The sequence below is a fragment of the Humulus lupulus genome, chromosome 1 (assembly GCF_963169125.1).
Source record: "Humulus lupulus chromosome 1, drHumLupu1.1, whole genome shotgun sequence".
Lineage (NCBI taxonomy): Eukaryota > Viridiplantae > Streptophyta > Magnoliopsida > Rosales > Cannabaceae > Humulus > Humulus lupulus.
Genome location: NC_084793.1, coordinates 40272283 through 40293390, shown reverse-complemented (window position 1 = coordinate 40293390; position 21108 = coordinate 40272283). Strand labels below are relative to the sequence as shown.

The 21108-nt window shown below is 34.1% G+C and overlaps 1 protein-coding gene across 1 annotated transcript; it reads right to left on the bottom strand.

Annotated features, from left to right (window-relative positions):
• Nucleotides 1–5243: 5243 nt before the first annotated feature.
• Nucleotides 5244–10413, bottom strand: LOC133791651 (type I inositol polyphosphate 5-phosphatase 4-like). The gene is made up of 14 exons (XM_062229573.1): nucleotides 9524–10413; nucleotides 9347–9434; nucleotides 8934–9002; nucleotides 8713–8800; nucleotides 8507–8611; nucleotides 7782–8403; nucleotides 7479–7672; nucleotides 7290–7398; nucleotides 7001–7149; nucleotides 6510–6829; nucleotides 6334–6424; nucleotides 5932–6012; nucleotides 5721–5843; nucleotides 5244–5563 (listed from the first exon to the last, which is right to left on the bottom strand). The coding sequence occupies exons 1-10, from the start codon at nucleotides 9551–9553 to the stop codon at nucleotides 6604–6606; spliced, it is 1680 nt and encodes a 559-aa protein (XP_062085557.1). The 5' UTR covers nucleotides 9554–10413; the 3' UTR covers nucleotides 5244–5563; nucleotides 5721–5843; nucleotides 5932–6012; nucleotides 6334–6424; nucleotides 6510–6603.
• Nucleotides 10414–21108: the final 10695 nt, after the last annotated feature.

Here is a 21108-nt window from a genome sequence, read left to right as displayed (position 1 = left end):
TACCTATGCCAACAAGATGCATCTTCTTTTCGGTAGCCCATCACTTGAGAACTCCAAAGTTAAGCGTGCTTGACCTGGAGTAGTCTCATGATGGGTGACCTCCTAAGAAGTTTTCCCAAGAAGCGTGGAAATTAGGACAAAGCACGCTGGAAAGACTCGTGTTGGTTTACAGGGCCAATCGTCATTCCAGGAAGCTGCCACAATAACGTGGGGCGTTATAGGGACATGGTTCGAACCACGTTTGAACATGGTTTGAATTACATTAGAATCGCATGTCCGAACATGGTCTCAACAACGACCGAACCAAAAAAAAAATTCAAATGAAAGTTCATTATCTTAATACAAATTTTATTTTTTAATCGTTTTTTAGCACAAAAGAGCTCAAAAAATGGATATAAACTATTTTATAATACAATCATAAACTATAAATAACAATATTATTTTTTTAGCTGTATTTTCTTTATTTTTTGGTGTTATGTTTTTAGAGGTACTAAGGTTATTTTAAGTGAGTTGGGGGATAGTTTTGTGATAAACATTAATAAAAGGATAGACTTATTATTATGAGTGTTGTGGAGGATATTTTTGTGGAGTTTTTCTTTGGAAACATGAATTATAAACATAACCAACTTATTAATGATTAAATACTTTATTGATGATGGGGTCTTTTAATTGTAGACAGAGGACTCAGAACTAACTCAGGGCACTGGTCTCCCTAGTGGGCATCTTGGCTCTACAGGTGCATGTGAGTATTACAGACTACCTAAGTAAAGATAGAGTTATGAAGTTTTCTTTTAATTTTTGGATTTTCCTGAAATTAAAATATGATATTTGCTATCAAAAACTTTAACGTGTCTTCTATTTTACAGACCAAATATTAAACTAATGGAGCAATTTAGTGGGGTGGAGTTGTCATTGGGTCATTTTGGTCCAATGACCCATCAACCCGACCATGTTAGAAGAAGTTTCTTTCTGTCTTTCTTTTTCACTTTTCGGGACAAAGTATAAAATCTGAAACAGAGGCAACTTAACCTGAAATTATTTCAATATCCTCAAATAAAATTAAAACAAAATCTTGAACTTAATATAAGAATATTATTTGGTAGGGTATTGGAAAAAAAATATCAATATCATATGATTTTTCTGAACAAACATATTAATTGATTATGATATTATCGATCGGACATTATTAGACCTAAATATGTACAAAAATAATTAAGGGTGTGAGCCTTCTCATCTAAGAAATTTCAGGCTACAAAGTTATAATGAATATTGAAGGAAAGAGTGACCAACCATTATAGAAGTGAGTCCATCAAGGCCAAAGTATGCATTTGATAAGGCAGAGCTAGAGACATTCCATTCCATTTTGTACAAAACTAGTATTTCTTCCACTGAGAGTTATTTAAATTGTAAATTCAGCCTTTTTTTTTTATGTGACTTGAAATCTACTACTCAATATATATGGTAAACTTTCCTTAGTAACTTGGGGTCAGTCGTATGCTTTGGCTTTATATAAGCTGTGAAATCTTTCCTTGTCTCTTGGGTAGTTTTTGCATCAACACATTGGGAAAAAAAGACAAGGGTCAAACGGTATGGTCTATTAATTTCTTGGTGTGATATACACTTATTCTTGTCTTTTTTTTTTTGCGATAATTAATGGGACAAAAAACCAATCTATTTACTAGAAAAAAGTATTATGGTTTTTTGTGGGAAGATGAGCCCTTACCTAGTTTGGTCTTAACGTTTTTTCTTTATTTATTTTTGTTCATACTTTCCTTTTTACTAAGTTGAAAAATTGCATGAAATCTATCTGATATGATTGTTGAAATTTTGGGGTCTCTTTCAAAAGCGATGGTTTGCATCATAGAACAGAAACCAATGTGCCGACCTCCCATCCCCACATTGGATTTTTTGCCGCACTTTAATATTCCAAACACAAAGCTAAAGCTAAGTGAAGAACTGGACTTAAGTTTAGCTGTTTGCTTGACCAAATTCTTCAGGTTTGATTTGATAGTTTCGTCTTAATAATATAACAAATTAAAATATTAGTACTTGAAATTTGTTTGGATTGGGAAGATCATCACTTTTCTCAGTTTTCTGTTATGTATTATCACATCATAATGATTCTGGAAGTTGTTACACCTAGATTAGAATTAAACATTTTTACACATATACATATAATTAATTAAGTGTATTTCTATGTTCTATGTTCTATGTTCTTTGTTATATTTTTTCTTTTATTATTTTCTACTATTTCTCATGACTAATGCTTGACCATCATTAAAATAACATTTAGGAATGTGTCCAAACAAGAAAGAACCAAAAAAAATTGGTTGGTCATTATAAGATATTAGTGTTCCCTTGGAAAAAACAATTCAACCCCCTTATAAGACTTCACCACTATTTTGGGGTCCTATAATAAGATAATGCAAATAGATAATATAATGTATATAGCAATTAGAATCCAATCTTTGGAAAGATTTTCACTTCACATGATTGAAACATTCTTATATTTTATTTTACTAACTTTTTATCTTTTGAATAAGAAGAGTAATATTGGAAATATTCAATGTTTTATATATTATGATAATTGGTTCCCACCCATATGGCAATTCAATCCAAACTATCCTAAATCGCTCAACTCCCCAAAAAAGAATAATAAGAAAATCAATGACATTAAGTAGTAGGAAGGTATATTTATTATCAAAACACAAGAATGAGTGGGGTTGATGAATCAAATTGGACGGGGGCACAGGAAGTGCCAAAAGAGATCAATTTACTACTTCTCATTTATATAAAATGAAGACAAAATAAAAAACAAGTTTACTATTGAAAAATAAATATTTATTAGGGAATCAATGAAAAATATAAATAAATAAACTAAATATATATTAAGCTATTAATAAACAAAATAGATGTTTTATACAGCTGTATAGATCTTTGGAAATTGACATGGCCTTTACCGAAAAAAAAAATCATTTGCCAAATGTCACGTTCAGCCGGGACCAAGGCAGCCTTTATGGGAATCTTCTCCAATTAAAATCTATGAGCTTTCAAACATGTCGTTTTGAGTCTTGTTGCTTTGTGGAAATAATAATAATAAACTGAAAACACCATTACCATTTTTTTTCCTGGTGACGGAAACAGGCCATTAGCAAACTTTAAATGAAGATTAAACTATTAAGATTGTTCATAAAGTTGAAACTTAATAACCAATTGCACTACTATTACATGCATTATAAATAACATACATCACTTCTTTGACACTTGTTATGCAAAACAATAAATAAAACAAATTATTATTATTGTAATTCAAGTTAACTAATTAGAATATCCTTGAGGAATAAAATCACAAGTCCAAACGAAATTAAGTGAGAAATATTCAAATTGAGAAGCAGACTTATACATAAGTAAACCCAATAGCCAAAACTACATCTTTGTTTCTTATTGAATTAGTTATATTTAATTCAGTTTGGAAGACTATTTATAGGTGTCACAAATATCTTTTGTTGTAAATATAGTGTAATTAGTCAAGCTTGTCCAAACAAATTGGAAAAAAGAAAAAAAAAACTCTTCAATCATTGAAAAAGACTGAAATTGTTTGAAGCCAAATAAGTAAAAGTAAGCATTACATTTCCTATTTTAAGAAGATTAATTTGAAAATTTCATTCAATTTATGCGAATTGAAGAATAATAATAGGGATGAAAATGAAGATAATTGAATTGTTGTCCAAGTGTACTATATAGGGTCCTATGCCACATGGCAAAATAATTGGCAAATTTGTTACATCCGCTTTTCATTCTGATTATCTTGCCACGTGTACATGTAATATAATAAAAGTTAAGACGAACACAATGATCCATAAGTATCATACTTAAGTTCATGTGTGACAAACATTCGGTGAAAAAATCTTTAAAATGAGCTAAATGATGTTGAATTATTGGAAAGTGATTCACACAAAAAGATTAAGAGAACTAAAGATAGACAAGTATGAAATAACGATGAACGATTAACCATAGGTGGAGATGTGGAGTGGGGGACAGAAAACCAATAAGTAGAAATGACTTCATTTTAAACTAATTTCCACTTTTTCCTTTGGGTAAAAATTTAAAAATCTTGTACAAATTAAAAATAATATTCAAAGTTGTGAAAACCTGGCTGTGCTCCTAATTTATTCATCCATAATCCATTGTATACCTAAAATTGTACTCACCCATTAAAATTATATAAAATATATATGCTGCCAAAGTCACATGAGTAATAATAAATAATAATTTCTTAGTGTGGGTGTGAATAATTTGGCTTGAAAACGTTGATGCAACTGTATAAAGGGTAGATACTTGAATTAAATAAAAAATGAGTAATAATATCTGGACTCAAAATATACACTTAAATATTACACACAATAATATAACAATTTAGTCTAACCAATCAAGTTTATTAAAATTGTCACTCACTATTTTAAAAATCAATAACAGATCACTTAAATAGATATTTTAAATGCATGTATAATTACTCCTAAAAAAAAATACGGTTAAAATTCCTTAAATTGTTGGGGACGGGCATATTATTATTATATTGGGTATGTGGTATGGTATGTGGGCGCTACTCATTTTGCCAAAATTAAATTAATGTGTCTACCTAGAGCTATAGCTAGAGCTGGAGCTACTTCCAAAAACTATGGACCACCCTTCTTATCATACGGACTACTGATTGAGACACTGCATTTAACAAAATAAATTTATTATTTAAAAAAAAATGATAGGGCACGTTTGTTGTGGTGAGTAGCGACGGTAGAAGAATATTAGCCTCCATTGGCATTTGCTATTTGTATCAACACTCAACAGTCATGGTTGGGACGAAAGCTTAAGTCAAATCAAAATGATATTAAAATCAGTATGAAATTAATACAATTAAGGCACTTTATTATTATGTGTAACAGTACGTTAGAACTCCCAAACTAGTAACACCAAAACAAAAACAAACAAAAAAGCTCAATTTTTAGAAAAACAAACAAAAAAGCAAAATAATTGATGTTGATGGAGATGGAGATGGAGTACGTTTTGTTCGTCTTCTGACCTCTAAGAAAAAGATACTGATATCATATGTTTCTTTTTTCATGCTTTTACTTTGGTTATGCAAAATATATATATACATAAAATATTAAAAAAAAGAGCAGCAGTTTACGAAACTAGCTTTATTTTATTCTTTTAGTAGAATCATTAGTATTAGCAACAACAGAAAATTTAAAAAAAAAACTTTTACATCAGAAGTTGCACTTCTCTTTTCTTCTCTTGCATTAAGTATCAATCAGAGACCACATCACATCTCCAAGCTCTTTTATCCTTATATAAATTATATCTACTTAGTACAAGTAAACAAAATTGGAGAAACCCAAATAAAAAAAAGGGGGAAAATATCCTCAAAAAGTTGTTGATTCTATGATCTTCTTAAGCTGTTAATATATTCCAAGTTTATTCATTTTCTTTATTCAAAAGAACTGCCAAACAAATTAGATAGATGCCCAACTGACTTGGAGCCTCCAAAACTGGTTGAATCCCTTTTCTGCAAAGTCGCAAAGAATTAAGTCAATTATTATATAGATTGAGGAGCCCTTTGGAACAGTGATACCAAATCTTGGTTTCAAGCCTTACACAACCAGCTATAAGAACATTCAAAGATTTTGATGCAGATAATAAGACAATGGATGAATCTCTCTTACCTTAATAATGAATATAAACAATGTCAGTGTTTGGAGATTTGTCTGAATTGGTTTTGCTTTTCTAGTCGTAAAAAAGAATTTGTAAGTTGTGGTATATGGAGTCAGAGAGTTTGAACTATGTACCTATTATGAAAAGAATGGACAGCATTAGATTCAGATGGAATTAGGATGAATGTTTAAGAGCCCCATTTGAGAAAAACAAAGAACCAACCTGCTTTTAGGATTGTATGCAAACACAGTCATAATGTCTTTATCACCATCAAGGTAAGGTTCCTTTGCAAGCCGTGATCACCTGCAAATGGGGACCAAATAACTGATATACATGAGAACCAAGGCAGGAGGAGGATTCAACTATATCGACTTTAATGCGAAAGAGGATGGGTTTTACGAAGATTTATTGATACTAAACAAAAATATCCATGGTGCAAATTCCATTTCACTTAAAAAAAAATTATCATAAAAGTGTGTAGCATTTGAGGGGCTATTCATGTAAAATCTTGAAAGCAAAACAGGGACCAGTTCAAATATTTTCATAAACAATTTAAAAATGTGTTACAGGGCTATGAGCATAAAGGGAAAAGGGGAAAAAAATTAGAGGAAAAAGAAAAGGTACCTCCTGACTTGAGTAGGGTTGCAAACTAGGATCTGAGATCCTAAGAATTTGAAATTCATTTAGGGAATCTTTTTTTTTAGCCATAGAGCTCCTGTTTACAATCCATTAAAACTTGAGTAAGTAATAGAGTAAAGGCACAAAACATATGGGAACAGGGACGACAATGGCCAACTCACTTCAATATCTTGGGAAAGTACCAAGAGTTGCAAGCAACATGAGACCCTTGTTGTATAATCTTGATCCAAGAGATGAATAGAGAAAAATCCACCCTCAAAAGAAATTGAGTTCAGTGTATCCATTCGAGTGTGGCAACAACTCTTCTACTTCAATCCTGGAGCTAGAACAACTCATGCTTTTCTTTATCCGGTTACGATTTAATGACTCCACTTCTGCCACAAAAATGCTGTAAACTGGTCTATGATCTGAGAACCTTGACTCGCCACGAACATAAGACAACTGATGCAGGCCTCTTCCATACCATAGTATACGATCACACCTTCACAATAAAAAAACACCAAAATTAATTCGCATGTACCTAAAAAGAAGAAAAACCATATCAACACAACTATATTGAGACATAGTTGCTGCAATTTTTTTTTTCATTTTATGTAGTCATGTCAATTTAGTTATCCAACACTTTTTTCTGAGGTAGAAAAGGACTATTTACCATGCTGGAGTTCTTCTTTTCTCTTTAGGGTGTCTATCCTCTCCCGCATACCTGTCTGAGTTATTAGAGTACTTGTATGTTGGAGGAAAATATATTCTTCCTTCACTCCAACCATCGAAAACTCGCCCCCATCTCTGTTCTATCCTCAACTGAAATACAAAATCAGCCTTTCAGACAAAGAACTTCCTAAAATAAATTGCATAAGCATTAAAAGAATCATCCTTTCAAATTCAACAAACATTGTACTATGTGTGTTATAGTATTTAGTTTAGGCAACAATGCAACGTGCCTGATCTTTCTCTAACAATGCCTTCCAGTTGCGCATCTCAACTAAAGCCTTTGCAGAACGGTAAGAAAGGGCAATACGATAATTCAAGTCTCCAAGCCAAATGATTCGACTGTACACAAGTAAATTCATTAGGGAAAAAAACACAGGAACACCAAATAAACAAACAAGAGGAAGATCTCATGAACTTACTCGTGGTCCAATATTGTCTGTGGGGAGTTCTCATCTCCAATGCCATGAACCCTGGGAAACCTTGTCTTCCTTAGGATCTCCATGACATCAGAATTTCTTCGAAGTTCATCTCCTTCCTTCTGCCCAGATGTCAAATGACTACAGATGAAGCAAAAGCTTGTTTGGTGCAAAGACATGCTAACTGAAATGGAGCCCTGAAAGACCCCAAAAGGTATGAGACTGCAGCTTTTTCTTTTTCTTTTCTTCATTTTGTCACCATTTTAGATCCCAACAACAAATAATGAATTAAAACAGACATCATACCTTGTTTCCGAGATAGCCCATTAATCCTCTGCCAACACAAGACACTTTCAAGCTTCGAACATCGTCTCTTAAATCACTTTTCATCCACACAGTTAAAAAAATCCCGACCATTTGCTTGCTAGCCACCAGACAGTACCTAGAGTGCCCTGTCTGTTTGTCTCTATCTTCCATGGACAAAGAGCCATTGAAGGACATTGGTGAATAGTGACCAGCCATCGGGGAATCCCCGGGTCCATTCTCATCATCCGAGGAACCCCATCTGTAATTTGGATCATAATCACTTTGCCTGTTACCGAAGATGACCCGGTCACAAACACTGAACCGTCGATCGAGACGGGGTTCTATGACTGACATGTCATTGTCCATTCTCATACTCCGGCTCAATGACTGGAACGACCGGCGGTGAAAGAAAGCCGATGCTTTCTTCCTTGTTGACCCTTCAAAATCTGCATCTATTTCAACTATTGGATCAGGAACAGGTGATGGGGTATTATGGCAAGCTCCACTGGTCCCTGGAAGACTATTCAGGGTCCTTCTAATAAGGGCTAGCCATTTTCTAGCTGGGCCATTGTCTTCTGTGCCCAAAACGTTTCCAGCATTCAAAGGGACTATTTCTTGAAACCTGAGGGAAAAAAAAACAAAACCCAGAAATGACTTCGCGTTAAAGTGAGATGTCGCCATTAGAAAAGGAAGATAGAACAGAAAATTTTGATTAATGGAAATACCCAAGAACATATATGTCAGCCGGAGGCGAGGTGTGAAGCCAGTCCTCAAGACACAAATTACTTGGAGGAGATTTTCCAGCCACATTCCATGTTGCTACAAAGACCCTTCTCACATGAAAAAAAAAATCGAAAACCCACTTTGAAGAAGAAGATTTAATATAATTATATATTTAGTGAATAGGAAAAAGGAGAAGGAATATACATACCTATAATTATGCACATCAGTAACTTGGGAGGAGTCTAGATCGATTTTACCTCGGCGGACTCTATCAGAGTGCCTTTTGCTGAATCTTTCTGTGCATTGAGGAAGGGATATTCAGATGGATAATGAAGATTAAACGGAAAATGATATGAAATTAGCGAGTTCAAAGAGCTTAATTGTCTTTGTATGTGGTCCAAAGGATAGCATAGGTATCTGAGACTGAACCTGTTTTACTTTTCTTGATTGTGCATGGTTCCCTCTCTGAATAGGTGTTCCTCCACTCTTCATCAACACCTGAGAAAAGAAATTTCTTAAAGTTACTAACTAAAGCTATGTTTTTTCCACAGTTGATGTATCAATTTCACGCATTCAAACGCCACAAAAAACAAAAAAACTTCAGTCCCTCTCTTGCCAAAAATCCAAATTTAGAGAGTTATTTCAGGAAGAGGAAGAAAACAAACAGCAGATCTTAGAACTGCAAAATACAAGACAAACTGTGATGGAGACTAGAACTAGAACACAATAAAACGGATTTCAGGGTCTAGAAGAAAAATCCCAGTTAAGTTTTTTGGTATAAAACTCCAAGATTCCTAAACCCGAAAAATGCAGATAACAGACGAAAAAGTTGGACCAATCACCTCCGTAAATGACATCATCTGCCTGAAAATCCTCAGCTTTGCTTTTTATATTGAACCACTTCTTCACAAGTGTCTTAGGCCATGAAAGCTTCATCGAGAAACAGATTCATTCAGTACAAAGCTATAATCAAAAAAGAAATTAAAAAATATATATGGGGATGATGCCATTTCTCAAACCTTGCTTTTCTTGGAATTCTCATCTCTCATTGTTCACAACTTCATATAGCAAGCTTGATTTATAGCAACAATGCGATTTCAGTTTTTTTTCCTTCTTTGAACTCTCCGATACTTTCAATGATTGTACTTCTTAGAAGAAAATGGAGGAAAAAAAACTTGGGTTTTAAACAAAAGTGAAAAATAGAAATAAGAAATAGAAGCTCAAGCAATGGTTATTGCTCAAAACAATGGGAACTGGTTACTGATTTAGAAAACAATAAAAGGGCAGTCCTCTGTTTTCCTTCATGTTATGAAAACACAACTAAAAAAAAAAGAACAACTTTTAACATCCCATTCTCATGACTCACGGCATTTTCAGTTTATGATTCGAAAGACCCAGATATGCATTTTGGTTCTATGATTTGTGGACCGAGCTCAGTCAACAGAGGAACACAGTTTTTTTTTCAAGCAAAAAGAAACTCAAACGGAAATGAACAGAGAGGTACAGCCCTTATTCATAGAAGTAAGATATGAGATTCTGAGTGTTAGAAGACGACAATGCAGAAGAGAGAAGAGAGAGAGAGTTTTGTCTCAAAGGAAACCTCGTTCGAGGGCACAGAGTAAAACTATCGAATTTGAAGAGAATAAAGTGCAGAGATGAAGGAAGAGAGAGTTTCGGTCCCTCGAGGCTTTTTACCCAAAATCCAAGGTCGACCCACCTAAGCTCGGGACTTGGGGAGGGGCAATGGGTTAATACTTTGGCCACCAAAACACAGAGCTACCCAAATTGACCTGACCGAACCCGTCTCTCTCTCTCTCTCTCTCTCTACTGCTGCCCGCGGTCAGCTAAGTTAGGCTTGATCTACTACCCCAAGTAGCACTGTACTTTCGTGTACCCATTTCTCTGTTTGGTCTTCTATGGAGGAGAGAAACAAATTATTTATATTTTCACTTGAAAAGAAGAAGAGAGAGAGCAGAGGGTAGAAAGGGGAAAAGTGAGAGTTTGTTTCCCTGTCTTTGACAGTATAATTTATTTTTGTTTTTTTTTTTTTTTAAATTGACGGTTTATTATTTATTATACTATTTTGTATATGAAAATATATATGTAGTATCATTATTTGATTTATCTTTAAAGACGTGTTGGTACTATTTGAAATGAATAAATCAAAGACGTGTATGCATTTAGCCTTTGAAGAATTGTACCTTAATATATACAAGGTTTGATAGTGGGAGTTTTTTGTATGGAAAGGGGATGTTTTTTGCATTGTAATGCATGCGTTTTTGGGGTTTTGGGAGAGATTTTGTAATATTGTTTTTGTGGTCCTAAACCTAATCCTAGCATTGGAAGCAATATTCATTATCTCAATAAAAACTTCATTTGTTGCTTTTTAAGCATAACAATGTGTTACTATGGTATTCACAAGACTCGTGTCCAAGACAACCAACGCAAATGTCCCAACTTTGGGGTGGTCTTAGTTTTGAGCAAATTCATTTGGTAACATAATATTAGCTCACCTCTTACTACTACTCATTGGTTAATGTGAAAATTTTTTAGTGTTTGGGAAGTGCCTACTTCGAAAAAAAAAATTAATTGTTTAATTTTTGCACTAAGTTAGGATCTTGTTTAGGTCCTATAACTCTAGTAGAGCTGGCTTTGCCTCCTCAACATGACCAAACCCCACGAAATCTCATAGGTTTTCGAGTAAAACACTCTTTAATCTTGTTTTAGTTTATTAGATAGGCAGAGAACAAAGTAACTTCTTGGATTAAGCTCTCAAGGCTTGATTTCTTAATTGACTAATCTTTAATTTTACACATGCCACATGTGGGGGCCTGTGCATGATTCCCTTAGCTCAGCTTCATATTTCAAAGCACTTTGCATTCAATCATAACATTAATTTAATACTAGTAAGGGATTAATTAAAGTGATAAAACTGAGATCTCAAAAAAAAAAAAATATGATCTATTATCTATATGCTCTATTCTCCAATCTTGAAATATCCCACATTAAAATGGGTTACTCTTATCCTAAGGGCCTTCCAATTCAACACCATTACGCCTAGTGAAGCTTCCACTACCATTATAGGCCATTTCGCCTCGACCAAAAAGCTTCTTCTTCTTCCACGTGGCACCCAAGATCACTGTGTGTGAGAGAGAGAGAGAGAGTTTCCTTAAGCCAGGTATGCACATAGAGAGAGTTTCCTTTAAACCAAATGAAAAAGTTCAGAGTTTGAGAATTTTTTATTTTCTTCCTTAAAACATGAAGTTGATAGAAGCTGATAATCCAAAATTGTTATATATACCAAATATCACTCAATGGGGTAACACTTTTTCACTTCAAAGCAAAAACTGTTTTTTTGTTTTTTAATATTCACTTGGACAAAAGAAAGTGTACACTCGATTTCTAAAAATCTCTCTACATGACTTACTAAAAAGAAAAGAAAAGAAAGTGGATAAACATTGTCACCCGGGTGCTTATAGAATCTTACTATAGCTGTATAATTGAGTAGAAGAATATTGGTACATATAGTTGAGAAAAGGAGCTAAATATGTATGAAAACCATTCAACAATGCACTCATGTTTGTTTCTCTTATTGAGGTGTATTGGGAATCAGAATCACCTTACTGTCCTCATACATCACATATATAAAAGCTCATATAAAACCAGTTAAGTTGATTTCACAGCTGACCAAACATGATCACAAAGATGGAAAATATTTCTATTGGTGAGTGAGTAACACTCCTTCTCTTTGTAAGGTTTTTTCTTAAACAGAAAATAATAACAATCTGGGTGGCATTAGGTAGGGCCATGGATTTGACAAAACCACATATTTTTTTCCCATAGGGGAATTCTCCCTACTATTGGTACATACTTTTCCCAACTTATAAAAAGGGACAAGTGTCCATAATTAGAACAAATGCCTATCTATGTATTATGCATAGGAGAAAAAATCGTTTTCATGGTGAAAAGGGTATGAATAAAATGGGATCAAAAGAGATACATTCCAATAACTATATAATGAATTTTATGAGTTGTGCTGATTAGTGTGAGATTAGTTAACCCATGCTTAACCACTTTCCTCAATTGTCATTCACATATTATTTTTTATTGTATTTGACTATATTGACCTTCAATCAAAACACAAAAAGACTAGAGCTTTAAAATAAGACCTATACTACAACAACAATACGAAATGAATAGTACCATAAAAGCAGTGAATATAATAATAACAAAAGGGAAATTTTATTTGGAGACTTAAAGTCTTTAAGCCTTGTGTGTACCTATTGCTAGAGGACTACTTCGATTTTTAAAGACTGCCCTTAATTCAAAATTAAATTGAGAACAAAAATTTGAGAAAGAAAGATAGACAAACGAGGCAGTCAAAGCATGATCTTTGATTTGTACTTTGGGTAAAGTATCTTCTTCCTCTCTTGGAAGGAATTTCATTTTCTTTATATATTTATTTTTTGTTTCTTTTGCTTTTTCAGCTTTATAACAAAACTCTCACAATACTCACTCACTCACTCACTCACTCACTCCCTCCTCTTCTTAAGTCACTCACCCCAATCAATCTATCTCTTGGTCACATAATTTCAAGGCTAAGGCGTCAAATTTTAGGCTCTTCTTTTTGGCACTGTTGTATGTGTATACATATACACATACAATAGTTTCTGGATTTTAATGTTGAGATGAGGAGGCTTTCCAATCTCTCCTACTAAATATTTTGGCAAAAGAAACAAGTATTTCCAAAGCTAAACCCAACTGGGTCTGGGGCCTCTCTCTCTCTGTACCTGCTGATGTGTCTTCTGATGCAGTCTCTCTGTCGTTCAATTCTCCAACATGTATTTCTACGTACATACGGTATTTGCGTTTTAAAAATGTACTTTAGCTTAGCTGTATAATGGGTTTCACACTCTTCTCTTCACTACTAAAAATAAAATATTCCTTGTTGAATAAATAAGTAAATAAAAGGTAACATAAAATTATACTTCTGGAATTGAAACAGTATTGGCTACTTTACATACATGCCCTTGAAGTCTTTTAAAGATTATAGGATCAAGATTCAATCATCCCATAATCTGTATAATATAATTTGTTTTTTTCTATTTTTTTTTTCTTTCTAAAAGTATAATTTGTTATACGATCTGGGCTTTTATAGCGATGGGCTTGATGTACGCTGAAAGAGTATATGGGGCCAATACGGCCCATGATAAGTGGGGTCGAAGGACAAAAACAAAACAAAAAAAATAATGTTTTGGGTTCAAACATGCAATAATATAACAATGGGAAGTGAATAAGTGAACTCTTTTGCTTTGAAGATACTTTTAACTTTGTTTTCTATACATTTCATTGAATAAGAGAGTGGGGCTTGAACATTTATAGAGTGAAATGGAGTTAAAGATCATAAATTGGTCATTTAATAAAGAAGAATTAACCAGTGTCAACTTCAGTCCCTATTACCAATTTAATTCACACAACAACAACATAAAAGCACAATATTCTTCAATAAATAATAAACAAGAGAAGTTGACGTGAAGGGTTTCACTTTGGAGTAAGAAAGAAAAATGAAGGAGGAATTGAAGCACCAAAATGGGTTGATGTGTTAATTTTCTTCTACTTCAGTCAACTGACCAAAACATATTATCACTGTCCTGCCACTTCAATTTCATCTCACCTGTCAACCCCCACCCTCTTCAAATTATGTATGTGCACACAGAAAATAAAAATAATAGAGGACCCATAAGTCATAAAGACACAATTAATAATAATATATTATATTATAATTGATTGTTGATAGCAAATTATTACTTTCAATGGTAATAGCACATCCAAAAGTAAAACAAGTATCAGTCAAATGTAAAAATAATTATCAGGCTCCATCAAATCGTGAGGTCATTATATATTATCATATAAATTTAATTCAATGTTCTATATGTATATATATATATATACATTCTTCACAATGTTTCAATTTGCATTGAAAAGCAAAATCTACATAATACTCTGATTTGAAACCAGAAGTTGGCTAAATAAACAAATGGAGGAGTGTTCTTCCTCATACTCCTTTAGATAAATTAGTGAAAAAATAGTCTATAAGTAGTTAAAAAGTAAAAAAGAGAATTCACCAAGTAGAGGACAAATGCCACAAGTAATCCTGTAGTATAGAGTTTACACCAAAGTTTGCTTCTTATGAACCATTAGTGAGTGAAGAAGTCATTTAACCCCAAAAGTAATTCTCATTTTTATGGACCAAACTTCTTAAATGCACTAATGCCTCAACTTCTCATCAAGTAGTAATAAACTTCCATTACAAATGAGAATGGGTTGGGCCTTGGGCTGAGTCAAATGTATATTATATATACACATATAAGAGAGAGAGAGAGAGTAATAAATGCATGGAATTTTGGACAGGTAATAAATGAGAATTCAAATCAGTTACATCATTGTTTGTGGTTTTGGGATAGAGCAATAGCTATAGCTATTTCCATTTTGGGGTCAACCTCAGTTCTAATTTGTCTTTACTTTCTTTTCTTTTATTTGTCATCCACCACACGCCACTGGTCGTCATCACCTGTTTCTTTTATATATCTGCAGTCTTTAATTGCTTATTATTTGGTACTGATTTTTTTTAATCTCATTTTTGTTTTTTTAATGATATTTGTCTCTATCATGCATTTAGTTTTATTTTTTTTAAATATCATAAAAATTTATGAAATCATTTGACCCAAAAAAAAAATTAAAAAATGAACAGGTGTTTGGGGTTAGGAGTTGATTCTATTGTGGCACAAAATGAATTCATCAAATGCAACATTTCTTTCTAGTGACATACATTCGACTAAAAGAGTAATATAGGCTTATGTAGCCTTTGTGCATAGTACTCTATCCTACAAAAAGATATTTTATTTACTGAAATTCTATTTTGTGTTTGTTGTAAAACTAAAGTATAGGAATCATAAACAACCAAAAGTTCTTGTAAAGAGTAATCAAGTGACCTATTATAAAACGTAATATGGGGATATGAATTGCAAAATCGAGGACGGTAGTCTATTTATAGCATAAACAGTTGTTCTAATTAAAGGCAAATGACCAAAAGTTAAGAGGTAGAGAGGCTGTGCAAGCATTGGTAGACCTGATTCAACAATATGTGTTTTTGTTGGAGTAATCCTAAATTAACCGGCAAATGACGTGTTGTTTCATTTAACAACTTTTCTTTTCTGTTACTCTTTTTTAATCTAGCCAGTTATAATAGATTTTTAGTCAGTTAAAACAAAACTGATTTTTCATTTCAGCACGTGAAAAAACTGGAGCTGCAGTTATATATATCCAGGGGTTTCATTAGTTGAAGAGACAAGAAATTCAGAGGTTTTGAGAGGCTTAGAAAAGAGAGAACAAGGGTTAATTTTCTTTGTACATTGTTGAGTGTGTGAGAGTTTACTGTGGTGTAAACTAAGTGCTCATTTTTTAGTAACCTTTGGAGAGGAAGAAGGGTTGCTTTGTATTGTAACATTGATTCATTATAGAGGAGAAGTACTCGGACTGGATGTAGGCCTTATTTTAAGGCTGAACCAGTATAAATCTCTCTGTGTGATTCGTTTTCTTCCCCTTTCTTATTGTTGTTCTCTAAGTGTTTGTGTTTTAGTACACTTTTCTGTGTATATTTGTTCTTGGTTTGTTTTGCAGGTGAATCTTGGAGCCTTGGGGTCGTGGATTGCTTTACCACGACAGTGGTATCAGAAGCCCAGGTTTCGGAGATTGAAGAACAAGGCTCAGATTAGATTCTTGATTACTACACAGAAAGAAAGGAGAAGCAAGGATGTCGACATTGCGTTTCGATCTCGACAAGTTTGACGGAACTGGGGATTTCAGTCTTTGGAAGGAGAAAATGATGGCTGTTCTCATACATCAGAATCTTGATGGTGCTCTTATGGGAGAAACCAAGCTTGGTGAGAAAAAGAAGTCTGAAGAAACATCTGAAGATACAAAGGTGATGATGAAGAAAGCCAGATATGCAATTGTGATGCATCTATCAGATAATGTGTTGAGACAGGTAATAGGAGAGGAGTCTCCTGCTGGTATGTGGTTGAAACTTGAACAATTATATATGACTAAGACTACATCTAACAAAATATATCTGAAAGGAAAATTCTATAGATTCACAATGGATTCTTCTAAAACCTTAAACCAGAATCTTGATGATTTTAACAAGATTGTTTTAGATTTGAGTAATATAGGTGAGAAGGTTGATGAAGAAGACCAAACTATAATACTGTTATATAGCTTACCTGATCAATTTAGAGAACTCAAGACAGTGATTCAGTATGGTAAAGAAACTCTGAGTTTGGAAGATGTTCTGTCTATTTTGAAGACTAAAGAATTTGAGTTGAATGTTGAGAAAGGCAAGAAAGAAAAAGATGAGTCTTTGTTCATGAGGGGAAGACAACCAAGAAGATCTTTCAGTAAAGGGAAAGACAACTCAAATCGGAGGTCTCCTGCTCGATCAAAGTCAAGAGGAAAATAAACAAGAAGGTGTCACCACTGTGGAAAAATTGGACACCTTAGAAGGTTTTGTTGGGATTTGAAGAAGAAAAGAGACAATCAACACACAGATGAAACTACTGCACTTGTAGATGGAACAAGTCTGGAATATTCTGATGGAGAAATGTTCAACGTGACATCAACAAGAGACATAACTGAATGGATACTTGACTCAAGATGTACCTATCACATGAGCCCAGTAAAAGAATGGTTTTTTTATTTCAAGAAATTGCACAATAACAAAGTACTCATGGGAAATGATCAAGCTTGTCAAGTAGAAGGAATTGGGTCTATAGCAATAAAACACTTTGATGGGGTAATAAGGATTCTTGAAAATGTGAGGTATATACCAGATTTAAGAAGGAATTTAATATCAATTAGTGCGTTGGATTCTCAAGGGTTGTGCTTCAAAGGAAGTGATGGAAATTTTAGAATCTCACAAGGTTCAAGAGTAATAATGAAAAGCATCAAAAAACATGGTTTATATGTACTTGTTGGTAGTACTATCACAGCTGGTGAAGCATCAATGGCCAAACATGATAGCTCAGAGATAGTAGTTTGGCATCAAAGGCTAGGCCACATGAGTGAAAGAGGTATGACTGAACTTTGTAAATAAGGTTTATTAACTAACATAAAATCTTCTTCTCTGCCTTTTTGTGAAACATGCATTAGAGGTAAACAACACAAAGTCAAATTTGGAGTTGGAAAACATAAAGCATCTCAGATTGTGGGGTATGTTCACTCGGATCTTTGGGGGCCGAGCAAAGTAGCTACTCAAGGTGGAAATCGCTATTTTTTGTCCATAGTAGATGACTACATCAGAAAGGTATGGATTTATCTTTTAAAGCACAAGAGTGATTGATTTGAAAAATTTTAAGAGTGGAAAAATTATGTTGAGAAACAAATTGGTAAGTTGCTGAAAGTTATTAGGACAGATAATGGCCTAGGATTTGATAATAAGGAATTTAATACTTGGTGCAAAAGGGAGGGGATAGAAAGGCATAGAATAATAATTCACACACCACAACAAAATGGGGTGGCTGAGCGAATGAATAGAACTCTTTTAAATAAAGTAAGATGCATACTTATAAACTCTAGTTTGCCTAAACAATTTTGGGGTGAAGCTGTCACTACAGCTGCCTATTTAGTAAATAGAAGTCCAAACAGAGTAATTGCCCTAAAAACCCCTGAAGAAAAATGGTCTGGTCATCCCCCATCCCTAAGTCATTTGAGAATATTTGGTTGTGCAGCATATGCACACCAAGACACTGATAAACTAAGTTCAAAATCAGTAAAATGTTTGTTTCTAGGATATCCAAGTGGTGTTAAAGGTTTTAGGCTATGCTCATTAGAACAACCAGGGTACAAAATAATTAACAGTAGAAATGCTGTTTTTAATGAGAAAGAATTTCCACACTTGAAAGAGAAAGGTAGTGTTTCATGTGATGCAGGAAACCCAGGTGAACAAAGTACCAGTACAGAGATAGAGTTTACGTCAGTTAAGTCTCAAAGAAAAGAAGACGAGTCTACTAGTCAAAGTGGAAGTCAGGAACCAGAGCAACATCCTGATGATGGGAAACCTCAAGAAACTCTTGCTAATTATCAATTAGCTAGAGATAGAACCAGAAGGGTCATTCGTGTTCCTTGCAGATTGGGAGAAGCAGATGTCATTTCATATGCTCTAAATGTGGCGAGACAACTTGATGAAAGTGAGCCATCAACATATCTGGAAGCAATTAAAAGCAGAGATTCAAAGTGGTGGATTAAAGCTATGAATGAAGAAATGGACTCCTTAAGGAAGAATAAGACATGAGAGTTAGTTTCAAAGCCTAAAGACAAGAAGATAATTGCTTGTAAATGGATTTATAAGCTAAAAGAAGGGGCAACAAATGATGAGGCAAAAAGGTATAAAGCAAGACTTGTGGCAAAGGGCTTTACACAAGAAGAGGGGATAGACTATAATGAAGTATTCTCACCAGTAGTTAAGTATAAGACTATAAGGATCATGCTAGCTTTAGCAACCTAACTAGATTTTCAGGTGGAACAAATGGATGTTACAACAGCGTTTTTGAATGGAAAGCTTGAAGAAACCATTTTCATGAGTCAGCCTGAAGGTTTTGAGGTGGAACAACCAGGTGGTGAACTTGTATGCAAGCTATAGAGGTCTTTATATGGTCTGAAGCAATCTCCTCATCAATGGAATAGAAGGTTTGACAATTTTGTGACTGGTTTGGGGTTCAAAAGGTCTGAGTTTGATACTTGTTTATACTACAAGAATTTAGAAACAAGTGATGTTGTTTTCTTACTCTTATACGTGGATGATATGTTACTAATTGGAAAAGAAAAGCAACAAATTGTTTGGTTAAAAGGACAACTCAGTATGGAGTTCGAAATGAAGGATTTGGGTACAGCAAAGAAAATTCTTGGCATGGTCATTATAAGGAAGAACAAAGAGGAGAAGTTAATTATTTCTCAAACTGGATACTTGTCAAAGGTGCTTGACAGATTCAACATGAGTAATTGTAAACCTGTCAGCATGCCTATTGCTAGGCATTTCAAATTTTCAAATGATCAATGCCCAAAGACTAATGAAGATACAATAAGAATGGAAAGTGTTCCTTATTCAGAAGCAATAGGTTTCTTAATGTACTCAATGGTGAGTACCAGACCTGATCTAGCCTATCCTATAAGTGTACTAAGTAGGTATATGGCTAATCCAGGCGAACCTCATTGGGAAGGTTTGAAATGGTTGTTAAGATACACCAAAGGCACTTTGAATTATGGATTGCACTTCAAGAAAGCCAAGGGACAGATTCAATTGGAAGGATTCGTGGATTCTGATTATGCAGCAAATAGAGACAATAGGAAGTCAGTAACTTCATTTATTTTCTTGTTGAATGGAAATTGTATTTGCTGGAAAACTCAACTACAACCTGTGGTGGCATTATCTACAACTGAGGCAGAATTTATGGCAGTAACTGAAGCTATTAAAGAGGGAATTTGGCTTCAAGGCTTACTCAAAGAGCTAAAGATGTTGAAGGGAAGAGTTACTGTATATTCAGATAGTCAGTCAGCAATTCATCTCAGCAAAAATCCAGTGTACCATGAGCGTTCAAAGCACATTGACATTAGGATGTACTGGATAAGGGAGAAAATTGAAAACAAAGAGATTGACTTGGAAAAGGTCCCTACTGAAGAAAATGCAACAGACTTGGGTACTAAGGTGTTGCCTTTGAACAAGTTCAACATTGTTTGAACTTGATTGGTCTTGAAGAATGATGAAGACCAAAATTCGAGTATACTTCTCCACTGATCTAAGGAAGTGTCTTTTGCCATTAATATGAGGATTAAGGTGGAATATGTTGGAGTAATCCTAAATTAACTGGCAAATGACGTGTTGTTTCATTTAACAACTTTTCTCTTCTGTTACTCTTTTTTAATCTAGCCAGTTACAACAGATTTTTAGTCAGTTAAAACAGAACTGATTTTTCCTTTCAGCACGTGAAAGAACTGGAGCTGCAGCTATATATATCCAGGGGTTTCATTAGTTGAAGAGACAAGAAATTCAGAGGTTTTAGAAAAGAGAGAACAAGGGTTAATTTTCTTTGTACATTGTTGAGTGTGTGAGAGTTTACTGTGGTGTAAACTAAGTGCTCATTTTTTAGTTGTACAGAGTGTTTAAGAACCTTTGGAGAGGAAGAAGGGTTGCTTTGTATTGTAACATTGATTCATTATAGAGGAGAAGTGCTCGGACTGGATGTAGGCCTTATTTTAAGGCTGAACCAGTATAAATCTCTCTGTGTGATTCGTTTTCTTCCCCTTTCTTATTGTTGTTCTCTAAGTGTTTGTGTTTTAGTACACTTTTCTGTGTATATTTGTTCTTGGTTTGTTTTGCAGGTGAATCTTGGAGCCTTGGGGTCGTGGATTGCTTTACCACGACAGTTTTCTTTTTCACGGCCATGTACAGGGACGAGGTTTTGTAAGAAAGATGCCACGTGAGTTGAGAAATGGTGGAATTGGCCTATATTCATCATCATCATCACATTGGAAGAACTTGATTTTGGATGAA